The following is a 24,531-nucleotide window of genomic DNA, read 5'->3' as shown; positions in this document are numbered from 1 at the left end:
GTTGTTAATGCTTCTTGCATACAATGTGGCTATTTCATTTTGACACAAAAATGAACGGTATAATAATACCTCTGCAAACCGGATATCCGGTTTTAAGCGTAAAGAGGATGATAAAACTTTTGTTATTGGTCTGTTGACAACTGCTTGACCAATAAGATTCAGTTTCCTAGTCACAATATTTTCATTCCTGAGTAAGAAATGGGACACAGAAGTGTGTCAAAGTGAAAAATAAGAGACCTGGGACTTCTGCATTTTTTTTTTATCTCGACAGATCTAGTGACTTCCAGAAGAGATGGAGGACACCAACAATACTTTAGATGTAGATGCAGAAGATTTTAGTTCTGTGACACAAGTGTACATGGACTATGGAAACGATGATGAATGTAACATTGATAACTCCACTTGTTCAAAGTTTGATGATGGTCCTCATTTTGGAAATGACAACTCGAATGCCGACTCCTGTCAGGGAAAGAACGTGGATGATGATGAAAGGTGTGCTATATCTTGTAGAATGCAATTGCTGCAGTGCATGGACACTAATTAGAATAATTGGATAGTTTCGTGGGACAGGCCCTCACTACAGTTAAAATATGTTCCCTACACATTGTATACATAGTCCTCGCTAGTAAATGTCCTTATTGGATTTTCGCGAGTATCCACGTTGAAGTTGAAGTAGCAAAACAGAGTGGATCCGCTGCAGTGCAATTTTGAGAAAAAAAATAAAATAAGATTAATTAATGACCTTGCGTTGAAAAAAACCCCACAAATTTAATCAGCTTGTATATATATTTTCCAACCTCCACCCCCAAACTCAACAATATATTATGTAGAAGAATTAATCAAGTCTATTATCTATATAGCTTGAATTAGCTATATAGCTTTATTAAGCTATTCAGAATAGTTTGATTTAGCTATTTTATCACACTTTCTTAAATGTGTTATTTTTTCAACATGTACAAAAAGTTGCATCTTAGCACGTTGATAGTATTCAAACTTGAACTCTTCTGAAAACAATGCATATAAACATTGCTCATCAAATTGCGTCTTCTTCAGAGACTTTGAACTCAAAGTTCTAAATGTTTTGGGACTATATAAAGCAATTGATTTGTGACCTAACAGTTACTTGTTGAATGAAATTATAAAGGAGGTCAATTATGGTCAACAAGATAATTGATTGGTAATAATGTGAAGCAATTATACTTATCCATGCCTCAATGAACACAAGATGGTGTAGAGTTATCCAAACAATGGAAATTACATCTTTTTCCTTTAAAGTATTCAAATGCTGCAATGTTAGAACCATCTTTGATGTGGGTTGCTTTTTTATAGTCCATAGTACTTATATGAATAGTCAAATACTTGTGTCTTTTTTAGCTCACCTGAGCCAAAGGCTCAAGTGAGCTTTTCTGATCAAAATTTGTCCGTTGTCTGTCGTCGTCGTCGGCGTCGTTGTTGTCGTAAACTTTTCACATTTTCATCTTCTTCTCAAGAACCACTGGTCCAATTTCAACCAAACTTGCCACAAAGTATCCTTAGGTGAAGGGGATTCAGGTTTGTTCAAATGAAGGGCCATGCCCTCTTTCAAGGGGAGATAATAAAGAATTAGTGAAAAATTAATAGCATCTTTTAAAAATCTTCTTGTCAAGAACCACAGAGCCAGGGAAGATGAAACTCATGTGGAAGCATCCTCAGGTAGTGTAGATTCAATTTTGTTCAAATCATGACCCCCGGGGATAGGGTGGGGCCACAATGGAGGATCAAAGTTTTACATAGAAATATATAGGAAAAACCTTTAAAAATCTTCTTCTCAAGAACAGCAAAGCCATGATGAGTCATATTTATATGGAAGCATGCTCAGGTAGTGTAGATTCAAGTTTGTTCAAATCATGACTCCCGGGGGTAGGGTGGGGCCACAATGGAGGATCAAAGTTTTACATAGAAATATATAGGAAAAATCTTTAAAAATCTTCTTCTCAAGAACAGCAAAGCCCTAATTGGTCATATTTATATGAAAGCATCCTCAGGTAGTGTAGATTCAATTTTGTTCAAATCAAGACCCCCCAGGGTAGGGTGGGGCCACAATGGAGGATCAAAGTTTTACATAGAAATATATAGGAAATATCTTTAAAAAATCTTCTTTTCAAGAACAGCAAAGCCCTGATTGGTCATATTTATATGAAAGCATCCTCAGGTAGTAAAAATTCAAATTTGTCCAAATCATGACCCCTGGGGGTAGGGCGGGGCCACAATGGAGGATCAAAGTTTTACATAGAAATATATAGGAAAAATTTTAAAAATCTTCTTCTCAGGAACAGCAAAGCCCTGATTGATCATATTTATGTGGAAGTATCCTCAGGTAGTGTAAATTCAAGATTGTTCAAATCATGACCCCCTGGGGTAGGGTGGGGCCACAATGGAGGATCAAAGTCTTAAATAGAAATATATAGGAAAATATCTTCTGATGAAGAACTGCAAAGCCATGATTAGTCATTTTGATATGGAAGCATCCTCAGGTAGTGTAGATTCAAGTTTGTTAAAATGATGACCCCCGGGGATAGGGATGGGCCACAATGGGGGGTCAAAAATTTTACATAGGAACATATAGGAAAATATCCTCTTCTCAAAAACTGAAAATCATGTTTAGTCATTTTGATATGGAAGCATCCTCAGATAGTGTAAATTATAATTGGTTCAAATGATGACCCCTGGGGTAGGGTGGGGCCCAATGGGGGATCGAAAGTTTTACATAAGATAATGCAGAAAAAAAAATTCTTCTCAAGAACAGAAAAGCTATGTTTAGTCATATTGATATGGAAGCATCCTCAGGTAGTGTAGATTCAAGTTTGTTCAAACATTGACCTCTGGGATAGGGTAGAGACACAATGGGGGATCAAATTTTTACAAAGGATTATATGCGAAAATTTTTTCAAAATTTACTCAAGTACAACAAAGCCATTTGTTATATTGACATGGAAGCATCACCAGGTAACACACCCCCCCCCCCCCCCCCCCCCCCCCCGGTAACCTTTTCAATACTGAACTGATTTGTGCTTTTGCCTAGCCAATGTGCTCAGGTGAGCAATGTGGCCCATGGGCCTCTTGTATCTATTTCTTACAAAAAACACTTTTGTGAAAAAATGCATATAAATAGCTTTATCAAGCTATTCTGAATAGCTTAATTAAGCCATATAGCTAATTCAAGCCATATAGCTCAAGAGATTGTGCTGGACCTGATAAATAGCACATTTTAAAAGAAAATATTAATTGGTTCAAATTTAACCACCATGTTGACTTTGGAATGCTCTGAATTGTTCCTAGTATACATTAACTCTGTGAATGTTATATTACTGGTAATTATGTCCTTGCAACTTGGAGATGCCACAGGTTAACTTTGGTCAGCCAAATATTGAATCTATTGTAACTTATTGATAGTACTATAAATTTATTTGTAATCTATCTTACTTCATAGTAAATATTTCTTTTTGTTAGAAAGTAGCTGTTCAAAAAGATTGTTTTGGTCATGTAGATCTAGCATAATGCCTCATATGACTCTACATTTATTAATAGAGAGGTTTAGCAAACCAGCGTGTACATGTATGTGTACACTACAAGTAGGAATTACATGTATGCGTTTACATACCTTTTCTTGTTTAATCAGAAATCATAATGTTTATGTGTACTTGTAAATGCTTCTATTTTAAATGCAAAATACTTTAAAAATTTTTCAGCTAATTCACTTAAATCTATTTTGAACATCACTATCTGAATTAAATATATATGCACATTTCGATTCTGTTTATACCAAATAATTAACAAAAGTGTGCTCATTATCTTGATTCTTTAAATCATGTTTTGAAAGTCAAGACTAAATATTTTACATTCTCTTAAACATGTATGAGTAGTTGCACTAAATATTTAGGCTTTAGAAAAACACATACTTACACTGAAATGAAAAAAAATTAAGAAAATATAAGCAACAAGTTTGTACTTTGTGGGTACTTGACAATCTACACATACATGCTCGTTGATATATATGTAGAATTTCATCATTAATAGCCAAAGTAATGACATGATGAGCAAATTTCTGGGATGAATCCCCTGCTAGATACATTGCAGAAACTCTCTAATGTGACACTATATTTCATCAAGAAATGAGTAAAATATTATAATTTTAAGTTTTTCTTTTATTTATATGTACCGGTGTATTAATCTATCACCATTCTTCATTTTTTTAGTCGATATATTCACAACACCATATCTGATGATCGAATAGAGATGAGCATCTATCCAGGGATGAGGGGTGTTCCTGCTAATTTCAACCCCTCACATGCCACCATCACTGTAGAAAGCTGTGACCCAAAAACAAAAGAAAAAGAGGTCAGAAGGTCAGTAAGTACACAGGAATTGCTTTTAGGCTCAGGAATTGTATGGGGTTTGTGATAAAATTTCTAATAGATCTGTGATTACCATTCACTGGTGACATTGACTAAGTTGGAACCTCCATAAAAAGAGACAGATAATTTGGGCCATTATTACATAACCATGTGTCAGCATATTTGCTTGCTTCAAAATGCATATATACACTAGCATCAGTGAGGTTTTATACTTAAGTACTTTAATCAAAAACAATGCAACCATTATCACATGCATCATGTGCATGGTGTGTCTTAATCAGCCTGTACATTGTACATGATGTAATTCATTTCAAAGAGAATACAATGCTTTTTTGTATATCTTTATATATGATTATATTTTTGTGTCCAATATCTATACCAAAGATTTTGTCATTTTGGGAGGGAGGAGGGGTCAGTCTATAACTTTGTCCATGGCTTTAATTCTTGCACTATGTACCAGAACAAAAAGACTTTAATTAAAAAGTGGATTTACATCACATTAAAGGTCTTTCACACCACTTTTTGGGAATCACACCACTTTTTGGGGATGCAGCATCCAGGTCTGTTAAAATTGGGGAAACTAAGAATTTTTCTGGAAAACTGTAAAATGAATGTGAATTAAAAACAAAAAAAAAACCAACACATTCTTGTTTTGAATGTTTTCTGGTGTTTTGTTATCAGTTTTTTGTCATTAGTTACTATAATGACAGTAAGTCAAGTAATTCCATTCAGTGGAGGGGAGGACATCCTTTTTGCATTAGGATTTGTTATTTTTTGTTGTAGAAAATGTATGAATTCAAGAAGCACATTTTGTTTACAATGACCATTAGAGCTATTCAGATGAAATACATGTATATTCAATTCACATGACTCTTTGGAATCCAGCCTTAAAACTTATATTACTGTAACAGATTATTTTTTTTATTAAATATTTGATATGTATTATATACATTATGAACTGATGAATATGTGGGATGTTTCTTTTATACGGTAGATTTCAGTGTGATTACAATGGCTGCACTAGGACTTACAGCACAGCTGGAAATCTGAGAACACACCAGAAAACACATAAAGGTCAGCAGACAAATTACAGCATCTTCTTATTTGGAAAATAGACAGATTGAGTAGGGAGGGGGTTATGATCTCAACCCTTTGAATTTTAAAGTTGTATGGCAAAACTGATGACACTTATATCAGTCAAATTATCAGTAGCCATACATATCCCTGTTGGATAATAAACTTTATCCCTGGAGTAAAAAAATCTTGTTTCATCCTAAAAATGACTTTCATTTACATATGTACTATTTTACCTTTCTTACTTTATTGTCTCAAAGAAATTTTTTAATACATTATCCAGATGTATTTAACTATATTTCATTGCATTAATGGAACAAAATATAAAAACAATTTTCCTTATAAATATATGTGTGTGTGTACACTATGTGTACATTGTGGAGCACATGGGTCAGTGGTCATAGGTATTTGGCCAGTATCCAAAAGGTCATGGTTCAAATCCTTCTGTAGAATTGATGTTTTGTCCTTTGACAAGACACTTTATCTGCATTTTCTCAGTCCTGCGAGTTGAAATGGGTACCAGCTTATGCTGGTGTTAACTTGCAATGGAATGCTGTCATATCCAAGGGAAGTCACTGACTCATCTGCTTAGTACCATATAGCTGCAGAACTGTAGCTCTCTGCTTGAGAAAATTCTTACAGGCAAACCAGGTATGTCTGTCGAATTTTCTCAACCAGAGAGCTACAGTTCTGCAGCTACATCCATTGGAGTTTTGAGTATAGATTGTAAATATATTGAACAGTTTTTAGCTGTATGAAAAATATGAAAGATTTAGAATATCATAACATTGACTACATGCCTTTTACATGTATAGCCTTGCTTCCCTTTTACAATCATTATTATAGATTTGTATGATAAGTCTACTAGACAAAAATACTTCTTTTTGTTATATATTTTACATGTTTGCATTAATTTACTTTACCCACTAGACTCAGCTATATCTATTAGTATATTGCCTAACTGCATAGAATATTTTTTTTAGGTGAATACACTTTTACCTGTGAGTCACCAGGCTGCGGCAAGGCCTTTTTAACTTCCTACAGTTTGAAAATCCATGTACGTGTACACACAAAAGAAAAACCATACGAATGTGAGGTCAAAGGATGTGCCAAAAACTTCAACACCTTGTACAGGTGAGATTGTAATTTAGGTTATAATTTGTATGTTACAGAGTCAACTTTACCATCTTGTTCTATATTTGAGTGTTGGAGGTCCTTTGTTACAGAGTGGATATGTAGGTGTTCTGTTTTTCAGTCCAGTTCAGTCAAGTTGTATGTCAGACACGAAGCTTATTCTGAAGCTTTTGATCCCTGTTGTTGCATCTCCTTATTTGTAAATGTACATGTATTTTTTTTTTTGCATGTTATTTGGGTACATACATGTATCTTTAATGAAATTCATACATTCTGAACTTATATAGTTTTAAAGCTAGAATTACAATATTAAATTTTATTTAAAATTTCAGACTACGAGCTCACCAGAGAATTCACACTGGGGACACATTTGATTGCCTCGAGGACGGTTGTACCAAATTTTTTACCACATTGAGTGATTTAAGGAAACACATACGGACACATACAGGGGAAAAACCTTATCAGTGAGAACCTTTTATGAATAGCATACTAAAATTGTTCTATTTCTGTAGAACTGAAGGCTGTTACAGTGAAACTTGTCAAACCCAGATGTTGTATAATCCAAAATCTTGGCTGCTGTAGCTCACCAAATTTTCACGACTCCTCATTTTTGTGATACAGTTATTAATTTTGGTATTTATAAGTGAGACAAAATTTTTGTGAAAATCTTTTAATTGTAATACCGTAAATCTGGAAATTTTTACTGTAGATAAATTTTTAGCAAATTTGCGCGTGGTTTGCATTCGCAAAAATATTTTTCCTAAAAATAAATCAACACGTAAAGATTTTTTTTTTTTCTGAAAGTTGGTGTCTATTTTTAACTCCGTGAATAGGCGTCGGTAAGCACTGGTCATTTTTAAAAAGAAACCTGTTTTTATACTACTGTTACTACAAGCTAATTACCCGTGCGTGTAAATTGCCCTCATTATATGCAATATCGTCCGATGGCTTGACAAGCACTGAGACGGTATGTCCCTTTTTAATTCTTTTGGCAAGAAAGAGAGACCAGTTATTTTATCTAACCATGTATCAACACGGGCGATAACTCGAACTCAGTGCATTTACTAGAGAGTTCCAAATGTAAACACGGCGTGTAAATTTTAAGTGAGAAAAAAACCAAAGGTTGAGAAAATTAGTTATATTTTTGTCTTTATTTGGATTATATTTTAGGTTAAAAGGCATACACAACCTCTAAAAGGTTTGTTTTAATTAATTTAGAAGTTATTTTCAGTGCAAATCCTTTTGTATTTTTATCTTCAAAATTGTTTCGGAGCGATTCTGCAATTTCTTGCCACGTTGTGAGTATATCGGTGGTATTCCAACTGTGCATACTAATTTGAAACATAAACTGATATGAAAATCTTAAGTGATTTTTATTTTTAGCGCCAGTGACAATTCGCAAAATTTTAAAGCGTAAAAATTGATCAACAGCTTTTTGACCAAAATTCGCAAAAATAAATCGACGTAAAAATTTCCAGATTTACGGTATCTACAATTAAACATTTATTCATCAGTGATGCATATATACACAAGAATGAAATTTTTGGGAGTACCGGTAGGTAGTCTCACATAATTAAATAAAGACAAAGTTCTCGCAAATAAAAAGTGATTTTACAGTATTACGATGAATTTTTAGTAGTCCCTTTTACTAAGTAAGTTCAATTGTTTGAAATGTGATGTAATCCAGAATGTTGTCTAATCTGAAGCAGTACTAGTGGTGTCCAGATTAGACAAGTTTTACTGTATTTCTATTTTTTATATCCTGGATGGCAATTGTAATTATATGAATTTTGTTATTAATAATTAAGCCACCATTGGTACTTCAACAGAACTGTTTGCATTGTATACAGCCTTATTAAAGATGCAGTTTCATTTTGGCCATCGTTTTGGTAGAATAAATTGAGAAAATATACTGTAATTTGAAATTATCATGTATTAATAGTAAATAAGCAAAATAAAGGGATTGGAAATTGATATAATTTTTAAAAAATGTACCACATAATTATAAACAAATTATATAATTTGGCAAAAGTTATATTAACGTTGAGCTAAATAAAAACTAGCATGTTTAGTTTGTTACTAAGTTTGAGTTAAAAGCTTAAATCAGGGTAATGCAGTTTGATTTTTTAGGTCACCTCGACGAAGTCGATATGAGCTTATGCTATACCCCCGGCGTCGGCATTAGCGTCGGTGTCCTGGTTAAAGTTTTTGGAGCAGGTCCATTCCCAAGTAACTATAAGCCCTAACTGGACCAAACTTGCATGAATGATGGATCTAGAGATGGACACTACCACACTTGCTTCGGATGCTGGATCTGACCTAGATTTTCCAGTTGAGTGACCAGGTTAAAGTTTTTTGAGCAGGTCCATTTCCAAGTAACTATTAGCCCTACCTGGACCAAACTTGCATGGATGATGCATCTAGGGATGGACACTACCACACTTGCTTCGGATGCTGGATCTGACCTAGATTTTCCAGATGAGTGACCAGATTAAAGTTTTTGGAGCAGGTCCATTCCCAAGTAACTATAAGCCCTAACTGGACCAAACTTGCATGAATGATGGATCTAGAGATGGACACTACCACACTTGCTTCGGATGCTGGATCTGACCTAGATTTTCCAGATGAGTGACCAGGTTAAAGTTTTTGGAGCAGGTCCATTCCCAAGTAACTATTGGCCCTACCAGGACCAAACTTGCATGGATGATGCATCTAGGGATGGACACTACCACGCTTGCTTCGGATGCTGCATCTGACTTGATTTTCCAGATAAGTTACCAGGTTAAAGTTTTAGGAGCAGGTCCATTCCCAAGTAACTATTAGCTCTACCTTGAACAAATTTGCATGGATGATGCATCTAGGGATGGACACTACCACACTTGCTTCGGATGCTGGATTCGACCTAGATTTTCCACATGAGTGAATTTTAGCCATATTTAAACCAAATTAGCATGGATGATGTAGCTAGGGATGGTCACTTCCAGACTTGCTTTGGATTCTGAATCTGACCTACATTTTCCAGATGAGTGACTAGGATAATTTTTTTGGAGTAGCTATATAACATTATGGCCTGTTATGATTAAACTTGCATAGATGGTGCATCTAAGGATGAAAACTTCAAGACTTACTTTGGATGTTGGAACTGACCAAAATTTTCTTGATTAGTAAACAGGATAAACGTTTTTTGAACAGGTCTATTTCCAAGTAACTTTAAGTCGTACTTAAACCAAACTTGCCTGGACATTGATCTTGGGATGTACACTAAATAAAAAAAAATACGAAGTGAAATTTGCATTACTTAAAGATAACATTCGTCGAGGTGAGCTTCGTAATCTTTGATTACCTATGTTTTTTTCATGAGGCTATATGCCAGGTTTTTACATTAGATATTAGGTGTACATTTCTGCAGTAAATGAATGTGTTTTGAGGAGCCAAGTTTGGCATGTTTAGGTTTTGCTACTGTGTTTTGTAGATGTGATGAGAGTGGATGTGGGAAGGCATTTGCAGCTAGTCATCATTTAAAGACACATCAACGGACACACACAGGTAAGTGTTTAACTTAAAGTCATCATTTAAAGACACATCAACAGACACACACAGGTTATGTTTATCTGTGTCATCATTTTAAGACACATCAATGGACACACACAGGTTAGTGTTTAACTTAGTCATCATTTAGAGACACATCAACGGACACACACAGGTTAGTGTTTATTTTAAAATCATCATTTAAAGACACATCAGTGGACACACACAGGATAGTGTTTAACTTAAAGTTATCATTTAAAAACACTTCAATGGACACACACAGGTTAATGTTTAACTGAGTCATCATTTAAAGACACTTCAATGGACACACACAGGTTAGTGTTTAACTTAAAATCATCATTTAAAGACACATCAGAGGATAGTCTTTAACTTAAAAGTTATCATTTAAAGACACATGAACGGACTCTCACAGGTTATGTTTAGCTGAGTCATCATTTAAAGACACATCAACGGACACACACAGGTTAGTGTTTATCTTAAAGTCATCATTTAAAGACACGTTAACGGACACACACAGGTTAGTGTTTATCTTAAAGTCATAATTTAGAGACACATCAGTGGACACACACAGGTTAATGTTTAACTTAAAATCATCATTAAGAGACACACCAACTGACACACACAGGTTAAAGTTTAACTTAAAATCATCATTTAGAGACACATCAATGGACACACACAGGTTAGTGTTAAACTTAAAGACACGTCATTGGACACACACAGGTTAGTGTTTAACTTTAAGTCATCATTGAAAGACAAATCAATAGACACACACAGGTTAATGTTTAGAATGAGATGTTAATGTCCATGTACCTGTACTATATTTGAGTAAGTCTTGAACTTTGACCTTATCAATGAAAAACATTTATCATTCTTTGATGATGAGACCCATTCTCAGCATCATCTACACATGTACAAAATCATGAGCAAGAGGATATTTTTAAATAGCACAAAGGTTTCCTTGGCTTTCTCTCTTTCCTTATAACTGTTTGCTGGTAAATGAACCAAAAAAAAAAACTCTGGTGAACTTATAATTTAAACCTAAGTAAACAAGGCCTTGTCATTTTACCAAAAAATTGTTAAATCTCTGTTCTTGGCAGTGTATCACAATTGTTGTCTTCCAATATCATGTTAAGATTAATTGGGAAACAATATTTTGACTACTAATTTGATGTTAAATTTGACCTAAATGTTAGAACTGATGCCTGTTTTGGGAGCATTATTCTGTATCAGTGCTTTGTATTTACAGCTAATAACACAAATCAGGAGTACAATATTTATTAGCTGTCAGAAACATATTATTTATACAGAGAAAATGACACAAAACTCAGTATAGAATTTATACTTATTTATTGTGGCGAGTATTGGCCGTGGCACAAGAAAATACAAACATTGTGGGATGCCATTTCAACTGGGCAATCCCACCAAATTCAAACTTCATGTGTGTTTCAAAGTCTAACCGTCCCGGGTTTACCGCGGAGGGTCAGCACACATACAAACTGTTCAAAATCAACATACAAACTGTTCCCAATCAAAGTCATATCTCAAACTTCAAATATCAAGCATATCAACTTCATATATCAAATCTTGTACATAATATATCAAATATCTCAAACTTGATAGATCAAACATCTCAAACTTCAAATATCAAACTTTTTCATATTTCAAAGTTGTACTATATATTACAGCTCTAAAGTATATATCACTGTCACCAAGAGTAAGCTTATTAGCTTAGTTTACACTAGCATTAGCATATCAACAAGGTGACAGTTCAGTACAAGTTTCACACAAATATTCAGTTATCAGTTGACTTGGTGTGCGCAGACGCTTCACTCTAAAGAGTTCTCCTTCAGAAAGTGCCACGACAATTACCTTTAAAGTTCAAACTATCAATCCTTTAATAGATTGTATGGTACCAATTCAGTTTATAAACGCTAGTAAATTTGGTCTGAGTTTGCAACACTATTGCGTTCTGACGTTAGCATACTGCACAGAGATAGTTGAATGCACATTCCGCACAAACGTTTTAGCTGGCAACGGACTTGATGCGGCAAATTCTTCACTCACTTTTCCTTTAGAAAGTACCAGGATGGTTTTCTGTATAGGTATAAGGTATTCATCTCGGACGTCAAGATCACAGCTGTTTCACTGCAAAATAAAGCAAAAACCAAGCAGCAGAAAATCCTACCTTACTAGAAAACAGAAAATTCTAATAAAGGTGGTGGGAGGGAGGGTTAAAATTACAAAGCAAAAATTAGATGTATTTTTTGCAAGCATTTTTTATGCGTCTTTACCTTTGAAAGGTTCAGCAGAAAGGAATGTGAAGAACAAACCCGACCCTTTATATAGACACTTGCTGTGTCATCCAAGCCCGACTCTTAAAAGCCAACGTACAAGGGACCTATATACTAGTATATAGGTCCCTGCAAATATACTTTTCTCGTAAAATAAAGGCATCTATTTTGTATACACAAATAGATGCTATTATTTATACAGAGAAAATGACACAAAACTCAGTATAGAATTTATACTTATTTATTGTGGCGAGTATTGGCCGTGGCACAAGAAAATACAAACATTGTGGGATGCCATTTCAACTGGGCAATCCCACCAAATTCAAACTTCATGTGTGTTTCAAAGTCTAACCGTCCCGGGTTTACCGCGGAGGGTCAGCACACATACAAACTGTTCAAAATCAACATACAAACTGTTCCCAATCAAAGTCATATCTCAAACTTCAAATATCAAGCATATCAACTTCATATATCAAATCTTGTACATAATATATCAAATATCTCAAACTTGATAGATCAAACATCTCAAACTTCAAATATCAAACTTTTTCATATTTCAAAGTTGTACTATATATTACAGCTCTAAAGTATATATCACTGTCACCAAGAGTAAGCTTATTAGCTTAGTTTACACTAGCATTAGCATATCAACAAGGTGACAGTTCAGTACAAGTTTCACACAAATATTCAGTTATCAGTTGACTTGGTGTGTGCAGACGCCACATGGCTGCAAGCTGGCACAGATTGCAGTCACCCCACACATTGGGGGAAGCAAAAACAAGTCAACTGTTCCACGACCAATACTGCCCAAGACCCCCCTTCCCGCTGGGTACTTACACACGTGTTAATCTTTCAGCAGACTGGAAATAAATTTTGAATTTTCCTCTATTAAGAAAGGTGCTATAACACATTAAGTAATCAAAACTTGCCAATGAAATATGTGGAGCAGAGCAAACATGTGCACAGACCTCTAAAACACAGAAGTGGGATCAGGTGCCATGGAGGAGTGAGCATCCTCTGCCGACCGGTCACACCCGCCGTGTGCTTCTTGTCATGACCGGGAAATAACAGGAAAATCTATTCCCTATATGCTTAATAAAGCTTTGGTCTTGTAGAAAGAAACTTCCCTACTATATCCTGCTTCACAGATGTATATGCCACCTTGCAATGCATTTACATAAAGTTTACCATTGCTTGTTAATTTTGTTTTGAATTGTCTATTAGCCAAGACAAGTTTTATATACATGGTTGTAACTAATCAAAACAAATATCTGGAGATTTATAACCAAATAGGGGGAGTTTCATTCATTATCATTACATATAGCATAATTCTCAATCCATGAAAATTGCTAGGAAATCCAATGCATATGCTGCTATTTGATGAACCAAGTTTCATGTCACCGAGGGTGACACATTCACTCTCTAATTAGCAATTTTAAGCAGAGCTATTTGAAATCCTTAATCACATTTCAAAAACTCCAGTTTCAAGGTTGAATCTCACTATATTCCTATCGATACCTAAATATGCAAGTTTCTCGGGAGATTCCCAACCCAAATATAGATTACACAATTATAAGAATATATCACACTACTTAGTTATGGTTACCAATGGTTGTAGAACTGTTAATTATAATAATATTGATATTTTAAAAAGAGATACATTACCTGATACATGTAACAAGTTCATTCAAATTTATACTTACCAATAACCAGTTTAGCTGCAATGAAGATATCTGGCACGTTGACAGTGCTAATTTGAACCTGCGATTTTTAGGCTGCAATTTTATTACAGATGCTTGCAATACTAGTATACTCAACTAATCATATTTATGTGTTAATTCCTTTACCTCTGATAAAGAGTCTTTCAATAAACATTATTAATGCCTGTGACACATGTATGTGCATCAGAACTCTATACAGCTCTGCATGACCATATTGTTCCAGTGTAGTTCAAAATGCATAGCAAAGTATAAAATTCTTATAGGTATAGATATTTGATTACGAATGACACCAATTGGAGATATATTTTCATATGCAATGAGCCTGAATATAACTAGTACTGCTATCAGTATGGACTTGATCCAAAAAGGAAATTATATTTTTCTGGTGTTCTGATTAAAAACAAAACCTAACTCATTAAAATGTAACTAAATGTACATCCTGAAGTCTTAGAATCAGCATTATATACATGTACAAAATTACAAAATATAAGCACCCTGTTAGGAGTTTTCAGATCCAAACACCTTAAAATGTAAGCCCAATGCCTGAAGTCAAACAATCAGCATTATCTGTATAAAATTACAAAATATAAGCATCCTTCTAGGACTCTTCTGAGAAATAATTGCTACATTATGAAGAATTTAAGGTACATGTACTTGACAAAGTTTTTCTTTGGGTCACTTCTGATGTCTAAAGACAACTATAGTTCAAATAAGACCATATATTCACTTTATATTCATTTTGCAACATACAATCTGATGAATGTTCTATAAGTTTTAATTGCTTTACAGAAGTAATTGTAATATTAACTTTGGTATTTGGAACACTGATATCTTAAATAAAATGGTTACTTCAGATTGACACCTACTCCTCAAGCATTCTAATATTGACATCTCAAATATCCGACATCTCAATTGAAAGTTATTTCTTGTCCAATAAGTTCAATACAATGAGGTTTGACTGTATTTACTTTTTTGATTTAATAATTGGTCATTAAGCTATACATGTATTCATTAATAAGTGATCTCAAAACATTCTTGTAGAAGATGTTGCAATTTCCAACCTTTCATTTGCACTCTACAGGATCATAACAAAGATATCCTAATTCCAGTAATAGAAAATGGATGTTAATATAAAAATATTTGCATATTCCTTTTCATTCAAACTTAATCAATATGAGATTGATAATTTATGTGGTTTAACAATGATAAATCCCCCCTTTTTGTATTACAAGATCATTTCATTTCAATTTAATAGCTAGCAAATAGAATCCTTGACAAGAGCACCTAAAGATACGAGACTTGAGAAAGGCCTTTTCTAGAGGTTTACTGCTCCCAGACCCCACACAATTAAGATCCCCCTGTTTCAAGTCATATATATTGAGTTGGAAGCTCAACTCGAGTGTAAATCTGTAACAACTTATGATATGCAACTGATCTTAGGACTTACCTATATATCAGAGCCTCCTTTTCACAACATTTTCTAAAATTTCATGAATACAAAGCACTGAACTCCAGGAAAGCTCTGGAGCATTTAAATAAATATAACAATACTCTTCTCTGGGCAAGGTAGTTTCATTCTCTCTTTTATTTAAATTCATCACACACTAGAGATATGATAAGGTGGTTTGCTTACAGATTTTATTTATTTATTTATTTTTATAATCTAGTGCTCTAACTTTAATTACAAATTCTTTCATGAAACAAAAATTTTAGGGCTTTCTTTGGTTCTGATGCTTTCATAAATTGATTGTTTCTCCAAACAAATCATTGTTGAGTCTGAGCCCTGTTGTAAGTAGTGCCTAATAGTTGGATTTGAAAGATTCACCAAGTTCTACTTTACAATTACACAGAACATTGTATCTGTTGTATTACATACTACCTGAATTTACACAAAAACTAAACTTAATCCTCTCACAAATAGAAACCTAATATAAATGTATAATAGGTCCAGAACATTCTACTAATATAACCGGACAAATGGCAAAGTTAAGGCTGCTGTACAATGTGCATCTAACAATAGCATCTATGCACAATCTATTGAATTATTTTGACCTTAGTTTTGAACAATTCCAGGCAAGTGTAAGTCTTTTGTCCTTATTTTGAGAGAATTCTATGGTAAAAATAAAATATGATTTGAATGTATTTTTGAAAGATTATTTTATTGTGACATAATTTTGTAGGATTTACTGGTAGTGACTGTTATATTTATATACATTTTGTTTTCAGCTTGACTTTCCAGTACTTTTGCTTGAAACTTAATAGTTTTTTTTTTTTTTTTTTTTTTTAGTAAGCCCCCCCCCCCCCCTTCTTTAAAATTAGAAATAAATTCTGCACTCTAAGCTTGAAAGGTAACACTTTAAGGAAAGGATTTTTAGAAGCAATATCTATACACTGTATAAGCAGAGTATTGCTTATATTTTTGTCTCATTCTACAATGGCAAAGATTAATCAAGTATAAACGTTCACCGATTTATGTATTTCAAAGGTGTTGGATGTACCTGATATATTGGATTGTGATGATACGTATATTCAATGTCTGGTTTTCCAACTGGTTCACAGATTATTTGCTTTTCTTTTCTTTGACTTATATTTTGACCCATCCTCACTGTGTCCACAAAAAAGGTCCGACCGAGTTTCCATATTGTTGTTCCCCTATTCTGGGTTTGCATTTTCCGATTTCGACGCAGTATGAAACAAAAATACAATAATTAATGTTGATAACCAATATTTGATCATTTAATAACAATACAATGGTAAATTAATTATTTTTTGGCATAACCGCGTGTGCGTCGTCTGCTGCGTAAAAACTTTGAATCCAACATCATCCGCCTTATTTAATAAACATCAACAGTAATAAAAGCTTTAAAATGGTTAAAAACAATACATAAATGGAAAATTATGCGATTTTTTAAAATTACAAAGCAAAAATTAGATGTATTTTTTGCAAGCATTTTTTATGCGTCTTTACCTTTGAAAGGTTCAGCAGAAAGGAATGTGAAGAACAAACCCGACCCTTTATATAGACACTTGCTGTGTCATCCAAGCCCGACTCTTAAAAGCCAACGTACAAGGGACCTATATACTAGTATATAGGTCCCTGCAAATATACTTTTCTCGTAAAAAAAAAGGCATCTATTTTGTATACACAAATAGATGCTATTAAATAACAGGCCCCAGGATCATCAAAGTCAATTTTCAATCGCCTATAAAATGTTTATTAATTATGGATTCAATCTCTGTATTTGCAGATAACAATACTTTTGTAAAGTTATATTGAGAAATATTTTAATTTTAGTATGCTTGACTTCTACAATATTGAAGTACACATTAAAGTTTTTGACTTAAGCTTACGATGTTCATGATCCCGGGGCCAGTACTTTGTATACCCACCATATCCTCCTCAGCAGTTTCAATTTGATTATGAGGGCCAAACCTGTTTCTTTTTTGAGTATGTATACTAACATGACTTTTAAGAATTCTTATGTGTTTCAACTTTATGTTTCAGGAGAGAAACCTTATGCTTGTCATGAGGATGGGTGTTCTCGGGCATTCTCCACTTCCTACAGTCTAAAAACTCACAAATCCAAACACGAAAAATCACAGGGTGAACAGGTATTGTAATAGTGGCATAACTTATTTTCTGTTCAGTGTTTAAAGAGGCATTCTGCAGTCAAACATTGACATTTCAAACTTAGTACATGCAGTATTAACTCTTTTAGAATTAATTATTTTGAAAATTAGTCAGTCATTGATCTTGTATAAATAAATAATGATCACAAAAGTTGATGTTATTCCTAACATGGCCATTTAGCTTCAATTTTTTTTATGTATAGTTTTTTTTGGAAAATTTTGTGAAAGAGATTAGATATTTATCCGAGTAATATTTATTATTTAGAAATAACTTCGGATTATGTTCCAATCTGCATTATGTTATAACTTGTCATTCTTATGAATAGGATGCCATAGATAATTCAGTTGACATGCAATAAAAATCTGAAGAAGTCTTGTAAAATTTATATTTTATCTTGCTTATTGTCTTACACAGCATTCAAATGAAACAACAGCGACGATTTATGGTGAAGATGGAAGGTTTCAGTACAATATTTCAGAAGTAAGTATCACAGTTGTGTATATGTCTACAATCTTGTAGTTGAAAGGTTTCTTTGTCAAAATTTGCAAATTTAACAAATGCTTAAAAATCCTGGCTTTAAATATAAAATAATTTATAACTTTTTAGCTCACCTCAACGAAGTTGGGGGAGCTTATTTATACCCTCGACACCGGCATCATTGTAGGCCTCCCAGGTTAAATTTTTTGGAGCAGATTTTTCAAGAACTGCTATGCCCTATATCAATCAGAGGCGCATGAAGGATGCTTCTAGTATGTTTCATTGTACCAGTCAAGGTTTCAGATGCTGCAATTTTCAGCTAAAGGATAATTACTATCAGATTAAAGTTTTTGGAGCAGGTTAAAGTTTTTGGAGCAGGTTAAGGTTTTTGGAGTAGGTCTCATTTCTAAGTAACTTTAAGCCCTATTCTGACCAAGCTTTCATGAATGATACTTTTAAGGATGCACACTACTAGACTTGCCTCAGATGCTGGATCTGACCTACATTTTCCGGATGAGTGACCAGATTAAAGTTTTTGGAGCAGGTCTCATTTCGAAGAAACAAAAAGACCTATATTGACCAGACTTGCATGGATGATACGTCTAGTGATGCTCACTACTGGAATTGCTTTGGATGCTGGATCTGACCTACATTATCCGGATGAGTGACCAGATTAAAGTTTTTGGAGCAAGTCTCATTTCCAAGTAACTATATTGACCAAACTTGCATGAATGATACATCTAATGATGCATACTATTGGACTTGCATTGGATGCTGGATCTGACCTACATTTTCCTGATGAGTGACCAGGTTAATGATTTTGGAGCAGGTCCATTACCAAGAAATTATAAGGGCTATCTGAACCAAACTTGCATGGTTGATGCATCACAAGATAAACACTTTCAAACTTGCTTCAGGTGCTGGATATGACTTGCATTATCTGGATGAGTGACTAGTTTAAAGTTTTTAAGTAAGTCCATTCCCAAGTAACTGCAAGCCCTATCAGACCAAAATTGCATAACTACTAGCCCTATCAGACCAAAATTGCATAAATGAGGGATGCACACTACTAGATTATTAGTTTAGTGTGGGACTTTGCCTTACTTAAAGACAGCATTCATTGAGGTGAGCTCTGTAGTCTCTGATAACCTATGTTTTAAATAATTTGAAACAGAAAGTACATGATACTATTGATGCATGGATATGATAATGTAATAGTATGGTAGAAATAATTTAACATAAAGAGAAATTTTAATACAATTACTTTACTACTTTTTGCTAGATTCAGAATGCTAGATTAACTGTCATGATTAAATATTGATTTTTTTCTTCCTTTAAAACTTTAACAGTCTGCCCAATATAGGGTATGTTGTTATCTCTTGAATTAGAGCTGCTGCTCTTGTGCATTGGCTGTTTGTTTGTTTTTGTTTTTTTTTTTCTCTTCTGGGCTGTAGTCTACTTAGTTGCATGAAATACAACCAAAAATTCATTTAGTTTGGCCATAGCCCTATACATGTAAAATCCTATATTTATCATAATTTATGGGTGTTAAACTGCAATATGGACAAAGTGCATTTCTCGATATATACAAATGGCAGTTCATGCATGAAAAATAAGGTTAAATGTGTTTTATGTATACTTTACCATACAAAAAAAAAACTAATTTTAAAAATAAATTTAGAGGAGGAAATTTCAGAATATATATCAAAATTATTATAATATTTGTATCTTTAAGGATATGAAGATTGAAACTACATGCTTAAAAAGCATATTTGCTTTCAAAACAATGCGCCTTTGACAAAAGATATGATAAATGCATGACATATATGATATCTGACCTCAAATTTCAACTTTGACCTGACAGAACTTTCATTAGGGAAGAATTATGCATGGTGAAAATAAAGCATTGATCTTATGAAATTTTAATTTTACTGCCATGATAAAAGTTACAAAATCCAAACAAACAAAAACAATATATGTCATCCTGAGCTTTAACAGTTGGGGTCAAACAAATTATAAGGATTTATTTGTGTTTATATATCCATTTGCAGTTCAGGGTGGCATGAATATTTAAGTTATGGGCATTTATATTTTGAATTTATAGATTTCTATTGTCATTTAGATTGTCTTTAATTTTTGATTATCTTTGATAAAATTGGCACTCTTAATTTGTTTTCTTGATTCATCATTGTTTGATTTTTTTTTTTTTTTTTTTTTTTTTTTTTTTTTTTGTAAGACAAAAATTCTATTGAAGTAGAGGAAAGGCACATCATCTCATATGCAAATCTTGTATGATTTAATCATTAATGAAGTAGAATCCATCACCAAAGATATCAAAATTAATTTTTAAAGAAAGAAATAATTAGTTTTACCTAAGTATTGTAGATTTTATTCTTGTAAAATAAGAAATCATCTGTCAGAAGACTCCTACAACTAACAGATAGTTAATGCATCTGAAATGTCAGCTTTTTTAAAAAAAATGAATGTTTAAAGTAATTTAATTGATAACTGATAAAAAATTTATGATACTAGTATATTTTACATTCAAAATGTTTATTTTGCAGACCGAGGGCATTTTAGATACCTTAGGACTGTTTGAAATGGGTGACCAAAGTCAGTCAACCACAACCGGTAAGATAAAGTGTCCTGTTTACCATATGCTTTTTTTTTTTTTATCAACAATCTGAAATCATGACTTAGAATGGGTGAATTTCTACAATGACATGCTCATAATGGGCTGCAGGACAGCAATGAGAATTGATTTTTCTTGTAGGTAACTTGTAATATTGATAAAAAAAAAAACATACTGTCCAGTACAGTATATCTATCTCGCACCGAGTTGCAGTTCCTGATTTAAATTCCTGTGTAGATGATCAGGTCCATTGTATTTTGACTAAGAATCTTTAATGAGGGAAAATATCAGAATTGAAATTTTGTCAAAATGTTCTTAATAAAATGCATACCAGTAACTTTGATAAAGCTTACTTTTCATGCTTATAATCTTAAAAGTTTTGCATATAATGAAATTTTTTTTAAAAAATCACAATTATGATACTTACTTTTGATTTGACATGGTGTGCAAGAGTTAATAATTTGATAGGAAAGGTAATTCATTGATGAAAATGGAATGGGACAGACCAGTTTACTTTTATTAGCTCACCTGAGCCGAAGGCTCAAGTGAGCTTTTCTGATCACTTTTTGTCCGGCGTCCGTCTGTCTAGCTGTCCGTCTATCTGTAAACTTTTAACATTTTCGACTTCTTCTCAAGAACCACTGGGCCAATTTTAACCAAACTTGCCACAAAGTATCCTTGGGTGAAGGGGATTCAAGTTTGTTCAAATGAAGGGCCACGCCCTCTTTCAAGGGGAGATAATAAAGAATTATAGAAAAATTAATAGCATCTTTTAAAAATCTTCTTCTCAAGAACCACAGGGCCAGGAAAGACGAAACACATGTGGAAGCATCCTCAGGTAGTGTAGATTCAAATTTGTTCAAATCATGACCCCAGGGGGAAGGGCGGGGCCACAATGGAGGATCAAAGTTTTACATAGAAATATATAGGAAAAATCTTTAAAAATCTTCTTCTCAAGAACAGCAAAGCCATGATAAGTCATATTGATGTGGAAGCATCCTCAGGTAGTGTAGATTCAAGTTTGTTCAAATCATGACCCCTGGGGGTAGGGCGGGGCCACAATGGAGGATCAAAGTTTTACATAGAAATATATAGGAAAAATCTTTAAAAATCTTCTTCTCAAGAACAGCAAAGCAATGATGATACATAATTATATGGAAGCATCCTCAGGTAGTGTAGATTCAAGTTTGTTCAAATCATGACCCTCGGGGGTAGGGCGGGGCCACAATGGAGGATCAAAGTTTTACATAGAAATATATAGGAAAAATCTTTTAAAATCTTCTTCTCGAGAACAGCAAAGCCATGATAAGTCATATTTATATGGAAGCATCCTCAGGTAGTGTAGATTCAAGTTTGTTCAAATCATGACCCCAGGGGATAGGGTGGGCCACAATGGGGGATCAAAAGTTTTACATAAGAACATATAGAAAAAATATTTCTTCTCAAGAACAGAAAAGCTATGTTTAGTCATATTGATATGGAAGCATCCTCAGGTAGTGTAGATTCAAGTTTGTTCAAATGATGACCCCTGGGATAGGGAGGAGCCACAATGGGGGATCAAATTTTTACATATATGGGAATTTTTTTTAAAATCTTCTCAAGTACAATAAAGCCAATTGTTATAATGACATGGAAGCATCATCAGGTAGTTTAAAATTCAAGGCCCTCCCCCCAGTAATCATTTCAATACTGAACTGATTTGTGCTTTTGCCTAGCCAATGTGCTCAGGTGAGCGATGTGGCCCATGGGCCTCTTGTTTCATTTTAGTAATCTTGTATTTTTCAGAATTGTAAAACTTTCATTCATTGAAGGATGATTTTTTTCCCCCACAGATTATGCAGACAGACCAGCCATTACAGAGATTGTAGATGAACTGAAGGACACAGATAATTGTAATATGTGTGTTTATAACAGCACCCATCAACCTGTCCCAACCAGTACAGATGTCAATTATACCAACCAACAGCAGCAAGTCTTTACCGAAATCAAGAAAGCCACCTCACAACAACCAGTAAAGGACGTGGTTCAATTAACACCCGTTCCGGTCATCCCAATTAATCTCCCAGTAGTGCAAGACATCCACTCACTCCAGAATACTGCACCGAATCTCCAATCTCTGGAGGCTCAGCCAATGTCAATACCAGCCGTGCAGACCACTCCGAAGGGGGATAACTCATTGCAGACAGTCACTGCTCTGCCTGTGTTACAGAGTAGCGGGGATGTGGTGAATAACTCGTCCATGTTTGTGGAGCACTATCTGATTACAAAAGTGATTGAGAAAACTCCCTCTGGTCAGCAGCTGAAATCTGAGAGTACTCTTCAGCTCACACCAAGTTTGCAGACACAACAAGTTTTTGATGGATGTCCATCTGTGATAGATCTTTCCACAACAAGTGGTGGCATCAACTTGAATCCTCAAACTCAGCAGCCTGGGCAGTTCATAAATCCCAACCCAGTCAATGCAAATGTTCCAGTCATGAAGGAAACCGGTCAAGATTTTATGATTCTGAGCCCTCCTGACCCAAGTGTTATGATGCCAGTAGCAAGTACAGTGACTCAAGTTGGAACTGCACCCCCTGAGCAGGTTCAGAATGGAACCAATCAGCAAGTTGTTTGCAACGAGTTGGTTCAGAATGTAACCAATCAGCATGATGTTTGCAATGAGTTCCAAACCATTAGTTCAGTACAGCAAAAGAGCTCTGACAAGAAGTTGGTTACCCCAGCAGAATTTAATGTTCGAATGGAACATATTCCAGCTATCATTGCTGCAAATCCAGACAAAAAAATCACCATTTTACCTTGCACTGATGGAACATTGCAGCCATTTATTGTCAAAATCTCCACAGACAAGGGTCACATTGAACTGCCATGTGGAATGGATGGGAAATTTGTTCCAGTGGTTACCGCTGCAAATTTTGTCTTTAACTCAACTGATTTGTCAACATTACTTAATTAATTTGGACAAATAATTACCTCGTGATATTGCTTTAATTGGTTTGTTAAGAATCAGCTAAATGTGTGATATTAAATAATTATTAACTAAACTGTTGATTTTTAAGAATGAGCTATTGAATTGTTATGAATTATTGTCTATATCCTGTTAATTGTTTTCAGTTCAAATCAGATTTGTTTTACAATAAAAGTGCTTTTCATGGAATGATAATAAAATATACATGTAGATTATAATACTTGTAATGTTATTTTTTAAATTAATTCCATTAACTTTAACAGAAAATCGAAAAAAACTTTGATTTTATATCTGTGTGCATAGAGTGTAAAACTATATTAAAAAGGAAAATAAAATATTTACAGTTTTAAACACAAAGATCTGTGAATGTGTAAGTATCAATGATTTTTAAAGGCTGTACAATTAATGAACAACCAACATGAACAGCTGACAAGATACCCATTTCCCAGAATTTTATGTGTAACCTCTTTTTCCTGCCAAATTATTATGTAGCTATCGGCAGAGACAAATGTCTCTGCTATCACTAAAACTTACAATAAAAGCAAATACAAAAATTATTAATTATGAATGTTGCCCCATCAAAGTTAAAAATAAATTTTAAATAAAATTTATTTTCAGTGTATTTTATCACAGAAATGTCATGATTGTTGTCGTCGAAAC

General features: G+C 34.0%; 1 protein-coding gene across 1 annotated transcript; it reads left to right on the top strand.

Annotated features, from left to right (window-relative positions):
• Positions 1-92: 92 nt before the first annotated feature.
• LOC133204358 (zinc finger protein 76-like) lies at positions 93-24,073 on the top strand. The gene is made up of 10 exons (XM_061340081.1): positions 93-492; positions 4,236-4,385; positions 5,389-5,468; positions 6,452-6,602; positions 6,935-7,066; positions 10,075-10,148; positions 17,669-17,775; positions 18,209-18,274; positions 20,836-20,902; positions 22,736-24,073. The coding sequence occupies exons 1-10, from the start codon at positions 293-295 to the stop codon at positions 23,857-23,859; spliced, it is 2,151 nt and encodes a 716-aa protein (XP_061196065.1). The 5' UTR covers positions 93-292; the 3' UTR covers positions 23,860-24,073.
• Positions 24,074-24,531: the final 458 nt, after the last annotated feature.

This window comes from Saccostrea echinata, unplaced genomic scaffold (assembly GCF_033153115.1).
Source record: "Saccostrea echinata isolate AGI-Se365-2 ecotype Australia unplaced genomic scaffold, CSIRO_AGI_Sech_v1 ptg000052l, whole genome shotgun sequence".
In the NCBI taxonomy this organism is placed as follows: Eukaryota; Metazoa; Mollusca; class Bivalvia; order Ostreida; family Ostreidae; genus Saccostrea; species Saccostrea echinata.
The sequence above is the reverse complement of the archived record's forward strand: the minus strand, read 5'-3'. Positions and strand labels throughout refer to the sequence as shown.